This window comes from Scophthalmus maximus, chromosome 19 (assembly GCF_022379125.1).
Source record: "Scophthalmus maximus strain ysfricsl-2021 chromosome 19, ASM2237912v1, whole genome shotgun sequence".
Lineage (NCBI taxonomy): Eukaryota > Metazoa > Chordata > Actinopteri > Pleuronectiformes > Scophthalmidae > Scophthalmus > Scophthalmus maximus.
In genome coordinates this window covers 12,190,181-12,213,407 of record NC_061533.1, presented here as the reverse complement: position 1 = coordinate 12,213,407, position 23,227 = coordinate 12,190,181, and the positions used below count along the sequence as shown (strand labels likewise).

General features: G+C 41.9%; 1 protein-coding gene across 4 annotated transcripts in view; it reads left to right on the top strand.

The window, feature by feature from the left end:
* Positions 1-23,227, top strand: part of pcsk5b (proprotein convertase subtilisin/kexin type 5b) — a 68,112-nt gene that overhangs the window by 20,624 nt on the left and 24,261 nt on the right. For all 4 annotated transcript variants that reach the window (XM_035640099.2, XM_035640100.2, XM_035640102.2 and 1 more), the window contains exons 7-17: positions 888-1,060; positions 4,391-4,603; positions 6,053-6,153; positions 10,044-10,147; positions 11,624-11,741; positions 14,861-15,049; positions 15,614-15,750; positions 16,071-16,202; positions 16,469-16,571; positions 19,159-19,352; positions 21,208-21,292. In XM_035640099.2, the coding sequence (XP_035495992.1) occupies positions 888-1,060; positions 4,391-4,603; positions 6,053-6,153; positions 10,044-10,147; positions 11,624-11,741; positions 14,861-15,049; positions 15,614-15,750; positions 16,071-16,202; positions 16,469-16,571; positions 19,159-19,352; positions 21,208-21,292 (1,549 nt within the window). The remainder of the gene's footprint in view (positions 1-887; positions 1,061-4,390; positions 4,604-6,052; positions 6,154-10,043; positions 10,148-11,623; positions 11,742-14,860; positions 15,050-15,613; positions 15,751-16,070; positions 16,203-16,468; positions 16,572-19,158; positions 19,353-21,207; positions 21,293-23,227) is intronic.

The window sequence follows — 23,227 nt, the reverse complement described above, 5'->3', positions numbered from 1 at the left end:
ACAACCACAAAGTTTTTTAAATGTGTTAATGTTTATTCAGCAGTGGTCTGGCTTGTGTCATATGTGTTTATATATGTGTAGGTTTGATAACCATAAACATGTGATATATGAAATGACAAACGCTGCCAAAGAATCTGAGAAAAAACATTGTTGAACATTTGATGCTAAAACTCCTAATGCTTAAATACCTGTATTGATGTTAATGTTATGTGGGGGAAGATCATACTGACATGGAAATATTAGCAAATTGCAAGTTCTGACTATTGACTCAAAACATGCTGGTTTGGGGCCCCAATTTCCATATGAGTTAATCTCACATAACCATCTAGATTATAGAGTTGAGCATTTGACAGCAAGAAAAGAGTTTGGTTGTAGTCCGTAAACGTTGTAGTGAACTCTTGTATGAGTTGGAGCAGCAGCCTCTTGATAATAGCACACGACTACGAACATGGAAGAAATGTTCAACTCGGTCTGCAGACTGCCTGGTAAGACACGCTGCCCCGCCCCCACTGCTGCACAGAAGGCAGAGCACTTTTCGTCTGTTTATTCAAAGTTTATTTATATTGAACGTATCGTGTATCCAGATTGCACCAAATTCCACTCTCATTTGGCCCTTAACAATTCACATACCACACATACGTGTGAAGCCAATAAGATGAACAGATGTCGAGATATGTGAGCCACATTCAGAAAGACAGACAGAGATTCCTTGCTTTATAGTTAGATTTAGCCTAAGTAATGACTTCATTAGCCTGTAATGTATAATGGTAATTATGACAGAACATTAAGCAGCTCCAGTGGCTGCGTATTAAACATTTTCAGCAAGTTCTGTGGAAACACATAGAAGACAGATTAAACTTTATTCATGAGTTATTTCTGTGTACCAGGTGTGCGAATGCTGGATGGAGATGTAACTGACATGGTGGAGGCTAAGTCTCTGAGCCTGCAGCCGCAGCACATCGACATCTACAGTGCCAGCTGGGGACCCGACGATGACGGAAAGACCGTGGATGGGCCAGCGTCTCTGGCCAGACAGGCCTTCGAGAATGGCATCCGCATGGTGGGCACACGCACACACGCACAAAAATTTAGATACAAACACATGTACAAACAAACAAGTGTTTCACTGCTCAGCCAGGACTTTCATATTGGTATTCACATGAGGTGATGATGAGATGTAAACACACACAAAGCAGGTGTGTGTGTGTGTGTGTGTGTGTGTGTGTGTGTGTGTGTGTGTGTGTGTGTGTGTGTGTGTGTGTGTGTGTGTGTGTGTGTGTGTGTGTGTGTGTGTGTGTGTGTGTGTGTGTGTGTGTGTGTGTGTGTGTGTGTGTGTGTGTGTGTGTGTGTGTGTGTGTGTGCACACTCACATATACTCATATCCCAAACTCTGCTCCGGCTATCTCTACGTGTGAAGCTCCTCTGGACATTAGAGAAGCACCTCCAATCTATCAGCATATATTAATTTGCATATTCATAGCTTATTTTGCATAAGGACATGCTGGCGCTGTGTTGTTGGCAGGACGGAGTGAAAAGCTATAACAGAGGTTAACAGGGGTGAAGTCATTTATTGGTCACAACTCGTGCATTCACATACCCACGTCTACGCCTTCGCAAAGTTTGCTACAACTGGCTTGGTGGTATTTGATTAGGCGGATGTAGACGTGGTGACGGGCGATGTACGGATTTCCTTCAGCCTGAACCCTTTGACTGGGAGGCTGAGAGCCAGTGGCATGTAACAAAAAAGAGGAAAGAGAGCGTAGAGGAAAAGGGACTGACAGGTTGGTACCGTGAGCAGAGGAGAGTCCTGACAGGCTGGCCTTTAAAGATGACAGAGCTGGGGCAGATATCTGTCCAAAAACTACGAGTTAGGCATGTGTACGTGCTTGTATGCCCCCCCGCTGTTTGGTGGGAGTGTTTCTGTCAAGCTGAACGGTTTGCTTGTGAGGGTGACGTGAACCTATGTGACACCCTGAAGAGACGGTTTATCACAAAGAGCGGAGGTGTTCAGGATGTAACTGACAGCTGTGGGGAGTGTTGCACTCTGGCTTGTGTTTCTTTTTGTATGGAATACCGAAATTGGGTATTCTGTTTTGTAATTTTCTTGGTTATATTTTCCTGCATATGAAGGAAGAAGATTAATATAAAACATTTTTTCAGTAAAGTCGACTTATTTAGTTTAACTCCGCTTTCGGTGCATTTTGTGCTGTGAATATATAATAATATAATATTAGTGAAAAGCAGAAGATTCTCACATTTGAGAAGATACAAATCTTTGTTAGGTATATGACCTATATAATTAACTAGTCCTTGAAATTGTTTGGGACAATTGATAGATTAATTAATTGGCATTTGTTTCAATGATAAACTATTTTCTTTGCCTGTCTCGATGTCTTGCTGATGGTGGCTGTCTGTAAGTTGTTCATCGCATTTCAGCTCTCCTCGGGTCACAGTTTCCCCTCCCTCCCTGCCTTTGTCCCGTACTTTTCGCTAACTGCCCTTCAAAGTGCTCTCCATTGCTCTTGTCTTTCAGAGTTTGCTCTTGTCTGATTCCCCCTTACTTATCGCTGCCTGACAGAAGCCCTCTTTTGAAGAGCTCCATACTATCTTTTTTTTCTTCTCCTGTGTGCGTGCGTGCGTGCGTGCGTGCGTGCGTGCGTGCGTGCGTGCGGTGTCAGTCAATTCGTCAGATATCTTTTCTGCTGACTCCTGGCTGAACTTTGCCTTCATAGCTCAGTCGGCCATCACCAGCACATTGACTCACTCAGCGTGCGTGCAACAAGACCAGGGTATAGATCATTTTCAGCTTGGTCAATTCTGTAAGTACAAAGTCCAATTGAAATAGTGAAAGGATTGAGACCGAAAGGATTCCATTGAAAAGTACCACAGACTGAAAAACTCTATTAGTAAATGAATTGGTGTCTTTATTTACACTTTTAATCAATGCAAAGCTGTGCTGGCTTTGGCCTTCAAACTTGTAAGATCCTCTAGATACATCTGGAATTAGTCTTTTTTTAATGTACTGTGTAACCTCTTCATGGGACCTTGATTTGAATATATTTTAACCTTGACATGCCTCAGTTATGAAAAAAAATGTCCATGCATGCAGTGTTTAGCCAAAACTTTATTAAAAACGCAAAACATCTGCATAATCATTTCTTATTTGCTGTTAAAATGCACCAAAATGTATTCATTACATGTACGGTATAATTTGTCTAAAACAAACTCATGTCTTTACATGTTATATTTGTGGCTTTATTGCTTTGCTTACTTTCTTGAATGTGCACAATCAAGTCAACTCTAATGCTGTGCAGTATTTAATTTCACTCTTCAAATGACAGATAATAGCTTTTGTTCACATGATGTTTTCAAAATATGGTCTGAAAAAATACTGATTAAATACAAAATAGAGCATGTATATAAAGCCAAAGCTAATTACCATAAAACTGGAAATGTGATGCAATGAAATTTACTATTTGGGGGTAGAATGACAGAATTATTGGACAATAGTGAAAGTAATTATGAGTCCTGCCATACAATGGAACTGTAGAGTAAAGCTGAACGCTTATTTCCATTGTGTCGCCCTCGATATCGGGTAAAGAGGGGTAAGATGTTCAAGTTGGGAAAGATGGATTAAAACACGTTTTATTATAAAATAAATTAATGAATTATAAAAACAAAACAACATTTTGTTTTGATTCACTATTATCAATCATTTATTCATCAAAAGATTAAAACGCAGTTGAGTGGGAGGACTGTTCCACAGCAGCAGTGTTTAAAAAGGTCAAATTTGTTGGATCTCCAAATAAGCCTGTTTTGTGCAGTCTCCATGTGTAATGTAATGTCTTGTACTTATCAATCTGACAGCATGCGTTAGGTTCCAGTGATGGATTAAGTCTGATGTCATTGGCTAAATTAACTTCCGTCTTCTGCTGCAGTGACCTGAGGGGAGACAGAAATCCATCTTACTCAATCCAACATGGAGAAAAAAAAAACTGACTAACACAGCATGGCACTCAGCATGCCAACGCTTCAAAGCAAAAAAACAACAACAACAAAACAACACTCCACTATATTTTGGCCAGTGAAAACAGTATGATTACTGAGCTTGGACACATTACATCAGATCTGCTGCCAGACGCTGACAGGACTGCTGAGAACATCGAGTGTCCTGTTCTCTGCCGATCTTTTTCGGTATTTTTGCTGTGGGTGGGGTCTTCATACATTGATTTCTGCTCACTGAACACAGACGCCGTAGCTCCCCTTCTGATGGACAGTAGAAGAACATTTTAAAATGAGGCCAAAAACAAAGTCTGGTGAGCAATAACTGCCTCTAAGCACTAAGATCTTCAGTCTCTCAATTTATCCTCTCTGCATCTTCTACAATCAGGGGAGGAAGGGCCGTGGCTCCATCTTTGTGTGGGCTTCAGGCAATGGCGGGCGCAGCAGAGACCACTGCTCCTGTGATGGCTACACCAACTCCATCTACACCATCTCCATCTCCAGCACAGCTGAGAGTGGACGGAAGCCCTGGTATCTGGAGGAATGCTCATCCACACTGACCACCACCTACAGCAGCGGCGAGAACTACGACCGAAAGATTGTAAGTATTGATGTGTGTCGGTGCACGTGTGGTAGATTTCCAGAACCCCTGCTCATCAATAAGCTATATATAAAATAACCTACAGTATATATAAGTGCATTAGCTCTTGAAAGTACCAGCAGCCTGATTTAACTGCAGGACCAGAGCACGTATACGTTCCTTACTGATGTCCAAGTTAGGAAACCTTTAATTAAAAAAAAAAAAAGACTGTCCAGTTTTGATTTGGAGCTGGAAAAATATCTAAAGGTTTGCATATTTGATATATAATTTCAGTTAAGAGGGCAGCATGACACAACCTATATTTATATCTATATGTCTGTGTGTCTGTCTGTGCTCCGTGGCCTTATGGGGTTTGACCCAAATTGACCATGTCTCACATGTTCCACTGGGATGGACGGTGACAGTTAGCCACTGTGAGCTGACTTGTGTGGCAGGCTCTTGCTACATTCCTCGCACTGATGCCACACACACACACACACACACACACACACACACACACACACACACACACACACACACACACACACACACACACACACACACACACACACACACACACACACACACACACACACACACACACACACACACACACACACACACACACACACACACACACACACACACACACACAGATGCACACACCCTCTTTACAGCGTCCCTCTGGTTTTGTGCGGTACAACCTCATTTATATTAAAGTAGGTCTAATCTAGCACATTCTGTGTGTGTGTGTGCGTCTGAGTTCAGGTAAGCCCTCTAACTTTTTGGTCCAGTAAAGGTCCTTTGATGGAGACTCAGACTGGAACTTAGCTAAGCTTTTCTTGGCTGGCTGACAGTTAAGCTGTTTGACTAGTTGGCCAACTGAAGTCCTTACAATCATGGCGAACACACGGCTCTCTAGCATCACGTTTCACTACTACTTATTGCTTCTTACTCTTTATCCTTTTGTCCGTACAATCATGGCGAACACACGGCTCTTTAGCATCACGTTTCACTACTACTTATTGCTTCTTACTCTTTGTTTCTCCTTCGGCATTTATTTTTTGGGGAAAACGGGCGATTTGCGTACTTTTGTGAGTGTCCGTGTGTGTGCTATGTCTTTCGGGAGGCAGTGTATAAAAGCTGGAATGTGAGTTTCAGGTGTGTGTAAATCCTACTGATCCTCATGATTTCAGTCGGTTTCTCTGTCTCCCTCTCCTCCTTCTCTCATTGTCACTATTGTCTCCTCCTTTTCTCCCTCCACCTCTATCGTTCTCCTTGATCTAATTGCGTATGGCATACTCATTTATAAATATTTCTCCCCTTTCTTCTTTGACATTGACTCCTTCCTCTCCTGCTTATTCCCCATTCATATGTTCTTACTTTTTTTTCACAATTTTATTTCTTATTTCCTCTTCATCTCTCTTTCATCCCCCCATCTGACCCTCTCTCCTTCTCCTCTATCTGCAGATCACAACAGACCTGAGACATCGGTGTACAGACAGTCACACGGGGACATCCGCCTCGGCTCCCATGGCTGCTGCCATTATTGCTCTGGCCCTGGAGGCAAAGTAAGATCCATTTAACCTCGTCCCTTCACTTCATCCCTTTGTCCCTCGCTTACCTTCTCATGCCCTCTTGCCCTCTGGCCCCATTGCTCTATGAGGGGAACACGTGAAGCATTTTATCACAAATACATCATTGGCTGGTTAGCGGTGGAGAGGATTCAGAGACACATGAACACACACACACTCACAGATCAACCTCTTGTTTTTAGTCGAATCAGTACAACAGGTTTAGTTTAAGTGGACGTCTGGATCGTGGGCTGAAGAACACAATGGTTAAAAACGCAGCATCACCTGCTTCCAGTCATCTGCAGCTTGGTGCAGGTGGCAGGGATGCCTTGTGTTAAAGGTCTGCATAGATTGCAGGACTCCTGTTGGTTCTTCAAAAGCAGGTTTGAGCGTCACGAATGTTGTTTTGATAGCAATATGTGGCCGCAGGTGGCCAAATGATCACATGGTTTCATGCTGCTTTGTGTAGAGAAAAATAAGAGATATTTTACGCGTTTTGGTTCTAAGTTCCACCTCAGCGACCCATAACACTGAATGCTCTTCATAGTGTAGTAAATAAATGTAGGAAATCAACGATTACTGTATTTTCAAACAATATCTTCCTCTTCAGAAACAGTTTTCAAAAAGCGCAGATGGCTGACTTATAACACAGGGACACGATGATGGTTCCCGGTTTTGTGCTTCTTTGTTGTTTTTAAGCAGAAAGTATAAACCATTTAGATCTCAGATTCAGGTTGTCTTTAGCAGGAGAATAAGTGCAGGACTATGGATTTTCTTGACTTTGTAGAAGTTGTCTACATGAAGCTCAGACTTTTCTGTGCCAGGTGCTTTTATGCCAAACATTTCTATTGGAAGGAACTGTAGTGCCAATATGAAAGTAAGAAGGGGAAAGAAAGGACAGATACTAAAAGCAATTTTTTTTAGTTGGTTTGATTGTCCTTTGTTGCCCTTATGTCTTTTTTGAGTCCGTCACAGCAGACGCCTGCCTGATCTTCCCTGAAACTGCTAAGATGCTTAATTTGTGAGAAATTCATGAATTGGAAACAGTGCAGGTGCAGACTCTGAATTGGGCTTTACCCCATCATCACATGTTGAGCAGCTCAGTTAGCTGAGGTCACTTCATTTAACCTGGATAATCCAATCCAAATCCACCAAGTAGAAAATATTCTCGGTTTCCAGGCAGTGCTGGGCACATAAGCCTGTTTCCTCAACAAGATTATCACACACGGCTCTTTGCCTGCCTGCTTTCTTCTCGTCTGCTGCCTCTCACTTACTGTCTGTTAGGCCCCCACCGTTGTTACGATGGTCCTTTTTCCCCCTCCTCCAAGGAAAGCAGCACTCTGTATTTCTTTCTATCCATTCATTCAATTTCTCACATGGATAAACATGCATGCATGCAGACACAGGCAAAGAGAGGACAGGATCAAAGAGCGAGAGGGAAACGGTTTAGACAAACTGTGCAGCACTGATTCAATCTGCTCTTATCTGGTGAATGAAAGCGAGCAAACTTTCTGTGATAAACATGTCAAGACGCCATTACGCTAGACTTCACTAAACCCTCCGTTGGGAGGTCTTTTTTGATGCCAAAAAACTGCCCTTGTGCTCTGTTCTCTGTTGATTTCGCCAACTTTGACATGTTCCAAGTCAGCATATGATTTATCTCTCTATGAGCGAGAGTCTAACGCGGCAAGGAGCAGCATTTTCGGGCTTCACACACTTTTATTTCTCTCCACTCTCCTTGTGTCCTTGGAAGCAAAGATCTGGAAAAAGTGTGTGAACATGGAGACAGGAGAATTCCGTGAGGAAATTGGGAGGGATAACCAAGAAATGAGCGAGGCTCATCCACCATACAAACCTCATCTACTGGGAGGTTTTGAGAGATCAAAGCAGGGACAGATGGGTGAAAACAAGACTTCATTTCCTCTAAACTCATCTGACATAAAATTCATGCCCATGTGGCAGATTTTTGAATGAAAAGTACAGATTCAAGTTTCATCACAGGACTGAACCAAAGTTGAGATTGAGATGGACTTTTGACATGTTTTCATCCATAATCACAGTCGAGAGAAGAAATGAAAAGCTTATATCAGACGTTGTGATGCTGCTCCTAGTTTCCCCCCACTATGTTAGCTACTCCATTAATTAGCATTGGCTTGTTTATGGGTAGGCTGTCATGGCCTAGATAATGATGCCAAAGTCACTTTTAATTAATGACCATAAAACATTCATGGGACCATAATTACACACCGCCAAGCCCATTAATATTGATCTAAACATTAATTATTCTGACTTTTCAAAGCTCTTATCAGTGCGACCATCCTTTAAATTTCTTTTTTTTAACTGATATTTTATTTTCAGCTATTCAGAGTATTTTCATGAATTCGATTGAGTGTGACTCTCTTTTACTGCTAGGAGATATTCACGACCAGCCTTCAACATATAGGTGAAATTTTCAATCTTTACAATGATCCTTATTTCGCCATGACGACCTCGACAAACGGCAAGACAACAGGAGCAGGGCACACTGCAGACGTTTATAATAAAAAGGCTTGTCTTAAAGGCAGGAGCCTGCAGGATTTTGGAAAGACATTTGATTGACTAATCTGAGTGTGGCCATGTAGCGTGAGCTGGTTAATGAATAAAATCACACCACACCTCTGATACATATTCCTGGCTTCAAATGTCCTTCTAAGGCTGTGATACTCAGCGTCCAACAAATAATATTTGCAAAGAACAATGTACAAAAGACGAGATGAAAATAGATGAAAAGAAGTCTGACAATGCTTGCTGAAGCTGATCTCCAGCATATAAAACAAGTACTACTCATCTGAAACTGCCAGAATGTTTGCAGAATAAAGTGCGTGTGTGAATTCAGCTTTTAACTGTAATCTGTAAAAGTCAGTGGATACAAATGTGTGATGCTGAAACTTCTCCCAGATGTTCTGGATTTTACATGTGTTCCAGTGCGTTTTTTGGTCTTAAGAGAAGCACTGAAAGAACCTGCTCTTAAACAGGCAAAGGCACAGCGTTCACTTCAGATTGCCTCTCAAATCATCCCTGTGTATCATCTTCAATCTTAAAATGTTGGGTTGCAGACTTTAAATATAAGTTTGAGGTTAACTGATTCAGAGTAGTACAGATTCTGGAGGTCTCAGATGGCGAGGGAGGGACATGAGGGGAGGAACGGAGCATCTGGCCAGCATATGAGATGGAAGGGAATCCCAGGAAACTTGGTGACCCACTTCTTCCTGGTTTCTCCCTTTAATGGAGTGTTTGGACATCAAAGGAGTCGAGACACATGGCTGCCATCTCGTAATGGATCTCACGTGAGATCAGAGAGACACACAGATGACCGGGCATCTTTGCTCTCCACCTATGCCTCTGTAATTGTTTCTCCATAATCTTCCACCTACTGTATATTACTACGTTTCATTTACCTTGTTTTACATTTCATCCTGCACCTTGATCCTTGTGCTTTGTTTTTACCCCCCTCCCCCTTTTTATGTTGCCCATTTATCCACCCACTGTCCCCCTATCCGATTACACGAATTACATGATTAACCAAGAAATGTCAGTGTCTTCAGATTCATTCTCTTCCTTTTAGTTTCTTTTACTATACAGATTCTTCTCTTTCTTCCACAACACAATACATCATTGAAAGCATTGTTCCTCATCATTATTCCAGTGCTACGTGATCTTGTTGTTCACTTGAATGGGAAAGGGGTCTCAGATTTTGGATACTACTGTATGTGTGTTTAAAATGTATGCATATGTCGCTTGAAGTGTGTACATAGAATTTTTTTTATTTACTATGTGCTCAGTTTCCCTGCACATTGAATAAATTACATAATATATAAATTAATGTGTTTGTGTGTGTCTTCTGCCAGTCCCCTTCTGTCATGGAGAGATGTACAGCACATCATTGTGAAGACCTCGAGAGCCGGACATCTCAGCGCCCCTGACTGGAAGACCAATGCTGCTGGTTACAATGGTACACACACACGCACGCACACACGCACACACACAGTACATACAAATCCTGTCGGTGATGTAAACCTGCTATATAAACAGAAAAATTGTCTCTTGATTATCAAGAGACATCGGGCAGAAAAAATATGTTTCGGATGTTTAACTGAGGTCAGGTTGTCTCCTGCAGTGTTTTTCTCAATCGAGAATCAGATTGGTTCAGAAATAATTTCAATAACATAACAACAATTCTACACCATAAAAATATCTTTCAATTCGTATAAGGTTCAATGCATTGCCGTTGGATACATTTCCTATGAGGAGACTGAGATTTACTTGTCTTTTTTTAGATGTGTTACTTATTCTTCTTCATCATCGTCTTCATTCTCTTTTCATTCCACTGGGAAATCATAGATAAACAGACAGGAAAAAAAAGGAACCAACACAGGACAGCTTTGCAATAACGTTTCCCAAAACATCCTGGTTCAGAGTTGTGTTTTGTAACTGGTGAAGCTAATAGTGACTGTCACGAACAGTGAACAAAATAAAAAGCTTAACTTAGTGTTTGACAACTTCAGGCCAATTTGAATGCAGGGCCACGCCGTAGATGATGCGGCAGGTTCACAGCATCAACACACATCAGTTGAGCAACAGATGCATTTACTCTTCATTGTGGGATATAGTGTGTTTGAAAGAACAATACAAACAGTCACAGAGAAATCAGTATGCATTACTTTGATTCCTGGATTTGTTTTCTCCGGTCAGAAGATGGGAGCCGAGCAGTTTCCCAAACTTTTTCCCCTCTTGTTAAACTACTGTGCTGCCAGCTGCCATCTGTCAGGGTTCATGCTGGTTGCTGTTTTGTAATGTTGTGAGTGCGAGTTTAAGTGTGTACGCATACCTGTGTGTGTGTGTGTGTGTGTGTGTGTGTGTGTGTGTGTGTGTGTGTGTGTGTGTGTGTGTGTGTGTGTGTGTGTGTGCGTGTGCGTGCGCGTGCGTGTGCGTGCGCTTGTGTGTATGAGAGAGAGAGAAACCAAGAGAGTGAGAACTAAGGGTCAGCCAGGCTGCAGGCCCAGTGTGCCTGGAGATTATCCAAGTGACAGTTTTTTCAAAGAGGAACTAAAGAGAAACAGCACTGGGGAGCGGGGGTGAGGGCTGTGTGAAGTATGGAAGGAATTCATATTAGATTAACACTACACATAAGATGAGTGACTTTCTATTTCTATTTTTTACCTAACAAAATGCAATTTGTTGGACACATTGACACTTGAAATAACCTGAAAGAATTCAAAACACTATGGAAGTAAATGCTTTTCCAGATGCTTACAGACTTGTTCAGAGCTGATTCCTAGTCTTCTTTTATATTATTTGTGCTCCAGAAAGGATTTTTAGGGGGAAAACACAGAATCTCCTTTTGTGACCAACCATTAATGGTACAAGACACTATAGAATCGATTATGGACCCGTGTAATCCGCTGTTACTTTTCTCCGTTTCCTACAGTCAGCCACTTGTATGGCTTTGGTCTGATGGACGCTGAGGCGATGGTGAAGGAGGCAGAGAGATGGAGGCAAGTCCCTTCTCAACATGTCTGTGTGGAGAGCGCAGACCGACAGATCAGGTAGAACACACACACACACCAGACGCAAAAACACACACACGCACGCATGCACGCAAGCATGCAAGCTTGCAGATAACTATAAGGATCCCATCTAGTGTTGAAATCCAGTGCAAATTTGAAGTCAAATGCAAGAGAAGTGAGTCAACTTTGAAACCAACAAAGGTGACAAAATGTGGTTGTGCTGCATTATGAAAACAGGTGAAATATGTCAGCTTTAGTAAACCTCTCTTACAACCTCCGACCCCCTCTTCTCTGTCTCAGTCTTTCTCATTTTTCCTCTCCCTGGTGTTTTATGCACCGGCATGTGTTTGAGAATGCGGTTGTGCAAGCTGTACCTTGATAGGGGCCAAGCATTAGTTCTGGCAGGGTGGTTCTCACATAAGATCTTTGCTACACACACACACACACACACACACACACACACACACACACACACACACACACACACAGACACACACACACACACACACACACACACACACACACACACACACACACACACACACACACACACACACACACACACACACACACACACACACACACACAGAGCAAGAGAGAGCGAGCGCCAGAGCTTCACAGCTTGTTATTCTGGATGCAGCTGGAAGCCGGAGCACTGTTCTGTGTTCGACTGGATGGTTGAACTCAGGCCCTAAACTGGTTTGCTTTCCGTCGAAGGCTCGATGTCCAGCGACTGCGGCATTTATCAGTGTTATTCTGCCTGTTCTGCCCGAGTACTCCAGTCAGTGTGCATGAGGCTTATGTAAAGTCCCGCTTGTATCACAGGCAGTCAGGCCCAGGCCTCCGCACTCATGTAATGTGTGCTGGATTATGGAGAGATTCCCAATGTTGCTGCATGAATGTAATAAAAGAAACATCCCTGTCATTTTAGCCTCTTTTTCCCAAGATCCATGGAATGATCAGTTGCACATTTGTCAACTGCCTGGGAGCTTGATCCTTGTTCATAAGAATATTTACCCTCCTTCCATCCAGCCAAATGACAGGGTTGCAAAAAAAGAAAGAAAGGGAGGCAACAGAAGGCTCTGTTTTGTTTTTGAGAGAAGTGCAAAAAAGCCTTTAAAGTTTAATGTCACACCATTCAAAATTGATTTTTAGAGAGCAGAATCTTTTCCCTACACCTAACAACTAAGTAGAACATTAAAATATGTATAATTGTGCTCAATTTGTGCCTCTTTTCCTTCGTTGGTACATCCTCATGGCTCTGTTTTCCCCCAATTCTAACTAACTTGCTACATAAGTGCAGCAGCCATCACCTCACTCCTGTGTTTCCACACACCCTCTGGCTGGCCCCTCGGCCTGCGTTCGGTAATGTCTGTCTGCCTGCAATCGCCCGCCTCAGTCCACTTGGAGCGTGCACACACACACACACACACACACACACACACACACACACACACACACACACACACACACACACACAAACACACCAGGGAAACTGATCTTTGTGCAATCAGACTGGTTGTAATCAGCTGTGCATCTGCTCTGCTCCGCCCCTTGCGTATGGTTCAGTTATCTGTGTTGTGTCATAGAGAAGCCAGAGCTGTGATATCAAACCCTAGACTCCCCCAGTCATTGCCGCGCTCCGCTTTCCAAATGGATCATCTCTGTTATTCGTTCCATCAAGTATGCTTGAGCTCATGTCATTTTTTTTTTGTTCAAGAACTGGATGGTTCGCCTTCCATTCTGATCAGAGATGGAGTTGAAGGACAAAACAAAATGACAAAAGTGGCATGGGTTGTTTACCTATCGGCAAAAACACAGATTCACTGATCTAACCGATAATAGACAGTGGAATTTGGAGCAGCAGTGATGCTAATTTGATCAATATCTCAATAGAAATTACTTTCACCTCGATGGCCAAGTTTGACCTTTCACAAACAAATTGTAATTTTAGCAGTACTTAATAATTAATGGGAGAATCCTGCTGTCAAGGCAATCGTTAAATCGTTATTTCAGATGGTTACATTCATACCAGAAGCAAACAGCCTTGTGTTTAAAGCTGGTATTTATGATTTGAAAACTTTGTCTTGGTCTCAATCCTTCACTCAAGTGTGAATTATATTTTCCAAGAAAAATACAGAGATGGTCTTTACCAGCCGATTACTGTCCTGAGTATGATTTACTTCTGCTGTGTATCATTTGGTCCCTACAAATGTCACCATACTGTGATTGTATCCCAGGGAATCTAATCAAAGAGTTTCCAGTACAGCTCAACCCCCCCCAGTTCCTGATGTTAATTATGTTCACTCCAACAAAATTTTTTAATCAAATTATTAAAAAGAAAATTTATAGGGATCCATTTATGTGGTCTTTTGCCAGCAAGTGAAATTCACCAGCTCTGTTTTAGTCTCCAGTGACTGAACTCTGAATGTAATCCAGCGCTGCAGTGAATAATGTGGCGAGTTGGCTCAGCTGCTGAGCAGCAGTAACATATGACTCTCCAAAGCCTCACTCTGGCAATGTGGTATTTACTGTCCCCTGCGCTGGACCTGTCCATGTTTTTCCTTTTTTTTGGTATTGTATCGCTATTATATTAGATCATACCACAGATGTTATTCAAGGGATCATTAGATGTTTGCGTTGGCTGTCTGGTCATCAGTCTGCTGCTGAGCTGCGCATAGCAGACAGAATAAATCATGTTCTTTGTCTTTCTTATCGTGCTCTTGCCTCTTGGTCCCTCTGACTGTTTGAGGTTTCACAAATGGAAAAACATTTAATATGGGCTTTTGTGAAATGTTCTTTGGTTTTTGGTTTAGGCTAAATCAAAAGGAAACACGTGATTGCTTTTGTGGCAATCACGTGTTTGCCACAAAAGCAAACACGTGATTGTGTCGTGAAACATAGAATTGAGTGTTGTGTCAGTTGGTAACAGCATTTTTATTGGCAGGAACTGACAGGACAGAATATCTCTGTGTAGTCAGACCGCCACAGTCCCCAACCCCACCTCCGAAAAAAGAGCAAACTCAAACTGAAGGAACATTGTTGTTGAGAGCACACAGTGACATTCAGCAGTTAAATCTCATTATGTTCAATAATTAATAATAATTATGGCCTGTTTTAATATATTCTTTTCATTTGATTCCCACTGTGTCCTGTAGAACCATACGTCCAGAGCATGTGGTTCGGTCGGTGTACAAGGCGACAGGATGCACTGACAACCCCAACCACCATGTGATCTACCTGGAGCATGTGGTTGTGCGTATTACAATCACACACCCTCGCCGTGGAGACCTGTCGATCAACCTGACCTCACCCTCAGGGACTAAGTCTCAGCTGCTCGCCAACAGGTGAGAGACTCAAAGAGCGGTCATCGTCATTGTCGTCACACTTTACCAGACGAGTGTTTGTCCGAATTGGTGGCGATTAGATTCCATCAAAAGCTGAGAACAATCTAGTTAAGTAGCAAGAACATCAGCTCCTTTGAAGTGACACCAAAGAAGACGGACTTCTGAATTAAAAACTTGGGACTTTTGGTGTTAAATATTTGGTTAAACGAGATTTTTGTACCTGATTTAAATACATTAGCATTATTAAAATGTGGATTCACTTGTTTATGCTTTCTTTGTTACAAACAATACATTTTAATTTGTGCTGAAACCCCTTAAGATATAGAAACCTCTAGGGGATTGCATACTGAGGGTAGTGTAAGCAGTGTATGCACATAGGTAGTGTTCACTTTGAATAAACCACAGTCCTCCACAACGTTTGTCCACAGCTCATTAGAGGCTGTGGTCGTACTTGCTGGAGTGGTGAAATGGTTTGTTCTGGCACTTAGACAACACTTGAGTTGTTTCCTCATCTGATATCAATGTTTGATTGTGTGTACGTGCGTGTGTATTCCTGATACGCAGGTTGTTTGATCACTCCATGGAGGGTTTTAAGAACTGGGAGTTTATGACCACCCACTGCTGGGGAGAGAAGGCAGCAGGCGACTGGGTCCTGGAGATCTATGACTCACCCTCTCAACTCCGCAGCCAGAAAGTACCTGGTATGACGAGTTAACAATTTATTTGATTGAAAAAAAGAATCACGACACACACACACACACACACACACACACACACACACACACACACACAGCTGTGGAGGTAGTGAACTTAGCGGTTGAAATACCAACTAATTTAACAAATTATTAAAATCTCTGGAGATTAGTAGTGTCTATAAAGATGTTCTGTCGAACACTGTTATCCCAGGTAACCAGGTAACTTGTGCCGACCGTGGTTATGAGATAACAAGGGTTCTCATCTGCTCTCAATCATGTCTCTCCGTGTGTAAGGTGACTTTGCTTCTGTACTTCTGTTTCCTCAGGCAAGCTGAAGGAGTGGTCACTGGTGCTGTACGGCACCTCTGTGCATCCATACTCATCTCTGCGCAACGATAAGCCTCGCTCCACAGACATGCTGACGCCCACCGATGAGGAGTTCACAGAGGAGTACAATGGTGAGTGATAAATACTGAGCCGAGCACTGACAGGTTAGCAGCAGCAGCAGCAGCCATGTTCTCATGTGTTGTAAAGTAACATCATTTCTCTCTGCACATTATTTTTCTACTGCCCTTAGATTATGGCAAATTATTGTATTGCATTTATTTTAAAGGCACTACCTAATTGTAATATATAAAAAATGATTGCTTTCCATTAAGTCATATAGATTGGTAAAGTTTTTTCAGGCTTTTCCGTCAACGTGTTGAATTCTGTGTGTCTCCAGGCCCCTGTGACTCTGAGTGCAATGAAAATGGCTGTGAGGGTCCTGGACCCCATCACTGCATTAACTGCCTCCACTACTTCCTCAAGTTCAAGAACAACACCAGGTCTGACTTCTTCAAAACACTTTTAATTCTTTGCTTTGTTTTACAACTATTTAATTTTGAAATCACAGATCAGAAAAGGCAAATAATTTTGAATTTACAGAAGATGTTGTCCCGATAACATTGGCTTCTAAATAAGTCTATATAGATACGCAATGTGTTTTTTAATACTGGGAATTTTCCAAATTGATCAATCGTTGTCACAAAACGAACAGTATCGAAAGAGGGTTAAATAGGAAATAACACAATTAGTGTTAGTGAGTCAACCAATAATCCATATTTTGCACCTATTTTAGCGTATGAATGACAAAATGTTAGGTGATGTAATGAAATGAAATTGGCTGAAATTAAACTGACTTTTCACGATTTAAGGGGAATGGTTTATAGACACTGAACCATGAAGATGTAAAGGTCATTCTGCTCTGTGGACAGCAGAGCCAATGTATTTAGTTTTTAAAAGTGCATTTGAGCTAGAAAGTTACAGATAGAAGGCACAACTTTTTGAACCACGTCTGATTGTTTTAAAGAATCTGAGGTCTTCTTGGAGCCCAGAGGCAATCGAATGAAGAGCAGGATCAATACTGAGGGGGTCTCAATCAGATAGTTTTATCAAAGTAAATATGAATGCAACACAGAAGTCTCTGTAACTGGTGACTTTTTATTAAATTAATAAAATAAAAGGACGAAATCTGATGAAGGTATTTATTTGGACCAACTCAACAGGCCTGCGTTTTAAAGCCCCGTAAAACAGCGTCTCCTCGGTGTTAAAACTCTGTTTGCTCTGGTTAGTGTAAAGCTCTACACATTTACCTTTTCCCACCATGTGAGGTCACAGCTCATTTCTGTTATTTGATGAGCCTGTAAAGTTAATAAGGTAAAGAGACAGTGCAGGTGGTGACCTGATTCATTTCCCCTCGTCAGTCTGATAACAGAGATGCTGTTTCCTGTCGGTCATAATATGTTGAGTCTGTCCCTTCCCCCTGCTAATTATGTGTAATGTGAGTATGTGTGCGAGGCTGTGAAGTTGTGTGTGCGTGTGCGTGCGTGTGCGTGTGTGTGCCCTTAGGATCCCATTAGGATCAAAGTCTGTTGTAATTGCCTTTGTGTCGGCGGGTCTCTGCACTAATAAAAGGCAAACCGATGCAGGTGCATGTGAATGTGCAGGCTGAGGTGCTGCCTTATCATTAGCTCACTTTAGAGGTGCGCTGCCCTTTTCTGCCACCACAGGGAGCAATTGATGAGTGAGGACTGGGGGAGTGGTGGAGGGGAAGAGGAGTGGCAGAGGTGGTGTTTAATGTTCAGATAATTATATCCTTACATATGTGTTTGATGGTCTAGACCCACTCAAAAGGCGAGTGGGTCGGTTTTTATGCATTGTATACAGCTTTTTAGCCAGAATTTTTAGAAATACACATGTAAAAAGATAAATTTGAATTCACTTATTTTAAATCATTTTCCACGTTTGACTGGTAATTTATTTAGGTCTGCCCCAGAGCTTCTTCACATAGTCCATCCTGAGATGTCGGTATCTAACCCTTATGACACAGAAATGTAAATGAGGCTTGATATTTTACTGTTTAATTAGTTTATTATAAACAACTATAGATTAAAAGAAAACACAAATGTTAGGACTTGAGAATAATATAGAAAATATATATATATATTTTTTTTACTTAAAATGTAAATAAATGCATTGATAATGCTGTAAAACATGATACATATGAATTCAAATTTAAAAGAATTATAAGTTACTTTCCCCACAATTTCAAGAACCCAGTCACTGATTTTCTTGCACTCTCAGCACGAAAAGTACAATGCTTTTAAAATGTTTTCTCACATTTAATGGTGTCCTTGGTGTCGGCGCCACATTATACTATATTGTTTAAATAGTCATTACAGCATAGCAGAGATTGGGTGTGGAAGTTGGAGGACAAACGCATGGCAGTGTGTATTGTGTTTCATGGCAGACACAGACACGTGCGTGCGTGCGTGTGTGTTGTGCTCTTGAGGATTTTGAGGATCCTTTCACCTTAGAAAGGGAGCCTCAGGGTGAAATGCTGAGGTGACGGAGGCCTGTGAATTTATCCAACAGATGTTACACCTGTTCACCATATAGCACCGGCACGCACACACTGCGCCCCTATACCTCTCTAACTGTTCCCAACTCATTACGTGCGTGGATACATGGGAAATCAGTTTGCATTTACAATGAGTACAATAAAGTTTCTGCTTCAATCCTGTAAAACTACATTTTACTTGAACTTTTATTTACAACTGCAACCAATATGTTATTCTCAAAATGCTCTTACACAAGAGGCATCTGTTTTTTCTCAGACATATGTTTTACATTTTGAGGCTCTTAACATAAGCTCATTAAAGCTGTGTGATAGAGGTTGTTAACTGTGTAACAAAGAGGTCGATTTAGTCTTTATTTTTTATGTTTTTCAAGCAGACTGGAGTCAGTAATCGACAACCTGAATATATATCCGTAAAAAGTATTAATTGTCCCATTGTGTTCCACTCATGCCTTTTGTGACACTCTTTCACCTTGCATCTCTCTTTGTCCGCCTTCAAACAACTCTCTCTGCAGAATGTGTGTGTCTGAATGCCCCAGCGGCTTTTTCCGTGATGACAGGAAGCGCTGCAAGAAGTGCTCTTCGTTGTGCGAGACCTGTGTTGGTAGCCGTAGCGACCAGTGCACCACATGCAGGACTGGTTTCCACCTCAACGAGGGCTCCAACACGTGTGTTGCCAACTGTGCCGACGGCTTCTACCTCGACCACGGTGCGTTTATTACGTTAGCGTAGAGCTAAACTGGCTCTACGACGAACAAACTGTGAACTAAATGAGTTCACATGATTGCACTGCATGCAGTCAAGCATTCCTTTCCATACTCTTTGTTTTCTTTCATCGTTCCTTGATCCAAGCTTGTTTTTTTTATTAGCTTCTTCAAACTTCAATAGTAAATTTATCCTATGCACCTGTTTTCTTATCATTTAACAAAGAGACAACTAGACTTTAATGTTCTTGGGACCCTGCAGAATGATGCCTTCGTATCCGTGTTGTAACATCTAACCACTTGTTTAGTTTTTATGCACTTGTTGAACGGAACAGGACTGAGAAGTCTGGTAGGAGGCAGATTTGTTTCTTCTTCACCAGATCAAAGTGAAATAAAACAGATCTACAGGAGGATTTTGGCTGGATTATGTTAATGAAAAGTCATGTTGTAGCTCCATGTTGACCACTGGTGTTAACGTACAGACTGCTAAATGTATATATATTTACTGGTCTGGCTCGTGTTCAAGATGTATGCCAGCCTGGATGAAAGTAAAGCAGCAATGAGAGACTGGAACTATGTTTATCTTATAATTATGTCTATATATTGGTTCGCAGCCAAGAAAGTGTGAGTCCCGGCAGCTCCGAGAGTCTCTGGCAGTAGATCTGTTGTGATCTGATCCATGTTCAATCATAAGATTTCTGCAGGCCAAGATGTAGTGGAAATGTTGTCACTGCTGATTATTGTGTTGCGTTAAATGAGCTGTCGAGCGTCTATTTTGTCTCTGTCAGACTGACAGCAAGCCGAGGTGAACTCCTGCCTTCGTCACCACGTGGATACGTTCGTTACTGGTCAAGATAACCCTATTTGTTTTTAACAGATGCTGATCTAATTAAGCACAAAGTGATGAAGGCTATAGGGATGATGTTGTGTGTGGTTATCACCGCAATTAGGTGTTGAATTTTATTATTGTGTCATTTTGAACAGGATTCCATATAAGAGTTATTTTCTTTATTTCTTTTCTAATTCATTTGATGAATTAATTTACTGTTCAGTGTTAATTCTTAAGCCATATAACATATAAAAGCTACTTAACATAACATGGTATGAAAGTGGCAGATCCTCATTTTGCAGGCTCTGGAAATAACATTGTTTCCCATTTCTGCTTGGTCAACGATTCAAACAAATAATTGATCACATTCTGTTGATCACATTCTGTTGTCATTCTGTCATCGATTAATCCTTCAGCTGAAATCCCTGAATATATGATCAACAATTCCTCAGTTACTCTCGCCCTCTTAGCTCTGACTATATGGCTTTCTAAACAAAACCACAAAGGTTGTGTTATACAAAAGCAAACATTTTTGGGGAAGGAATATAGCCATATTCTACTCTTAAACAGTTTACTTCGCTGTTCCCACGAATTATAAACCATTTCATTCACGTATCTTTATGGCATGGCTGCTGAAGGCTGAAGTGTCCATGTGCATTGTGTCAGAGCGTGTCATTGCGTTAAGTCTGCCTTTTGAAATATCCATCTACATTCCTATCCCCCCTCACCACCACTACAATCTTCTTTGTCATCCCCGCAGCTCTAGCCTTTTGACATTTCCGCTCTTCCCCCTTCTGTCTCTTGCCATCTCTCCCCACTACCTTTGTCCTCCTGTTTTCTTCATAAGCCCATTCGCCTGCTTATTCTCCCTCCTTTCCTCCTCCACCTTTCTCACTGGTCTTTCTCAATCACTTCTCTGTCTCTCCATCGTTGCCTTACTCCTCTGCTCCCTTTCTTCATTTCAAATGCAACCAGACTGTCTGGGTCCTATTATTCTCTGTTCATGACTGGCTCAACCCTGTGTCTTTCAGATTCCAACATTTGCAGGAGATGTCCGGAGAACTGTAGGAAGTGCAACACCTCCAATATCTGCACAGAATGTAAACCTGGAATGAGGTAAACTGAAAGTCCTGCTGAACAATACCTAACCCAATGGATGGTTGTTGAGAGTCAGACACAACCTCTCCCCACACCTTTGTGATGTAAGGGGCTGCTGTGTCTAACTCTGTGAAACTGACATAGCCACATTCACAGCCACTTCACACAGCAAAAGCAGGAGATGAATGTCTCTTAGGCTCTTACTTGTCATGTTTTACACAATTCACTTTGGGAACATATCATTTCATGTAACGTAGATGTCATATTAGTTATTTACACATTATCCTTATTTTAAAATGGTTAGCAATCAGTCTGAGGCGAAGCCATCATATCAGAAGTGAGGGGGACAGATTGTTCATTGATTGGAATGGAAGATCCTCTCTTATTTGACAGTGCCTCTGCTTAGCAGCTAAGGAACCAAACCATACGACCAAAAACACTAGTGACCAGGGAAAAGGTCATTTTCTGCAGTTGGCCGGGCAATTTTGTACAGTGCCCAGGGACCAACTCCAGCTCTTTAAAATGAAATCATAAATTGAATTATCAAAAATCAAAAGATCGAGCCGCTGAGCTCTGGTGGAGTTGACTCGAAATGACACATAAGCCTCAATGCGCAGCAGCCAGATAATTTAGTGCCATGAAAACCAAAAGTGACACATTAAAGATGAAAGATTCTGTAAAACATCTTTCATTTTGGCAGTAATTTGACACCATTTAGCTAACGTTATTAAGAACATCAGCTTACACGTTTGATTTGAAGGAAGCATGCAAGGTTTTAATCCTTTTGCTGGATGGTTTGCAATATACTATATTACTTTTTACTTTCTCAAACTGTCCACTTACAGTAGCTCACATCCTTGCTTGGTGCTTTGACGTGCCCGTACCTTACCCGCCCACTCATACTGCGTTCAAGACAACTTTGAAATAGGAACTCTGTTTCCAAATCCTCATTTTAAAAATTAATTGAACGCTTGTCCATCCTGGGATTGCAGGTCGGAAAAAAAGCGGGGGCAGAGGGGACAGATATGTCCTGCAGTTGCATACCCCGCATCCGCTACGCCCCTGCAATCAGTTATCCATGTGGCTGTATAGTTCTGTTTGGAAAAACCTCTTCACATCCTGAGTCTGTTGCTACCAGACCTTCTGGTATAAATCACAGCCTGCTAGGTTTACCATTACAGTCAGCCCTCTGTCATACAAGGACAAATACCTCAGGTTGAGGGTTTTTGCATCAGATTTGCTTGAATGTCATTGTTGTGGTTTGAGGATTAAAAAAAAAACATTCTAACGCTGCGGGGATACAGTGCTGCTAATGTAGACCAGCACGTTATGTTACATTGTGGTTTGGACTTGCAGCATGAACCAGTGAGCCAGGGCCTCCCAACTGTTTTCCTCTCGAGACCAAAATTAAGTTTCACCCCGTGACCCGGGCTTATTAAAGCCTGCATATACTCGTGTCATGCGGAGACCCACAAGAAGTGGAGCTGTTGCCCATTTTGGGTTGTGTTACTTTGAAGAACCTTCTGATCTAAACCATTTAGTTACCCATGCAGACACGTTCCAGTTCACTTTCTGGCCACTTCCATAACAGCCCTTTTAAACTGCTCCAACTACACTTGACCTGACAGAGGATAGGGCGTTTCAAAGTGCTGGAATTCCTAGTAGAGTCCTGCAGGAAGCACTTGTGAAGCATTTAAAACACATTGTGGTCTTGAGTGCGGCTTTAGGTGTTCAGTGTAGCCAGAGGTTTAGGTAGGGACACTTGTAAGCCATAATTTCCTCTGAACGCCAGCGAGACCACAGTAAGACACATGCTCACACGCACACACATTCTCACACAACTCTTCGGTGTCTCCCATTCATTTCGCCGTTCATGATCGGTTAGGTGCCTGGGAGGAGGAGAGGACCAGGCGAGTTCGTTTCTGGGAAACGTTAGCTAACAGAGACCAGCTG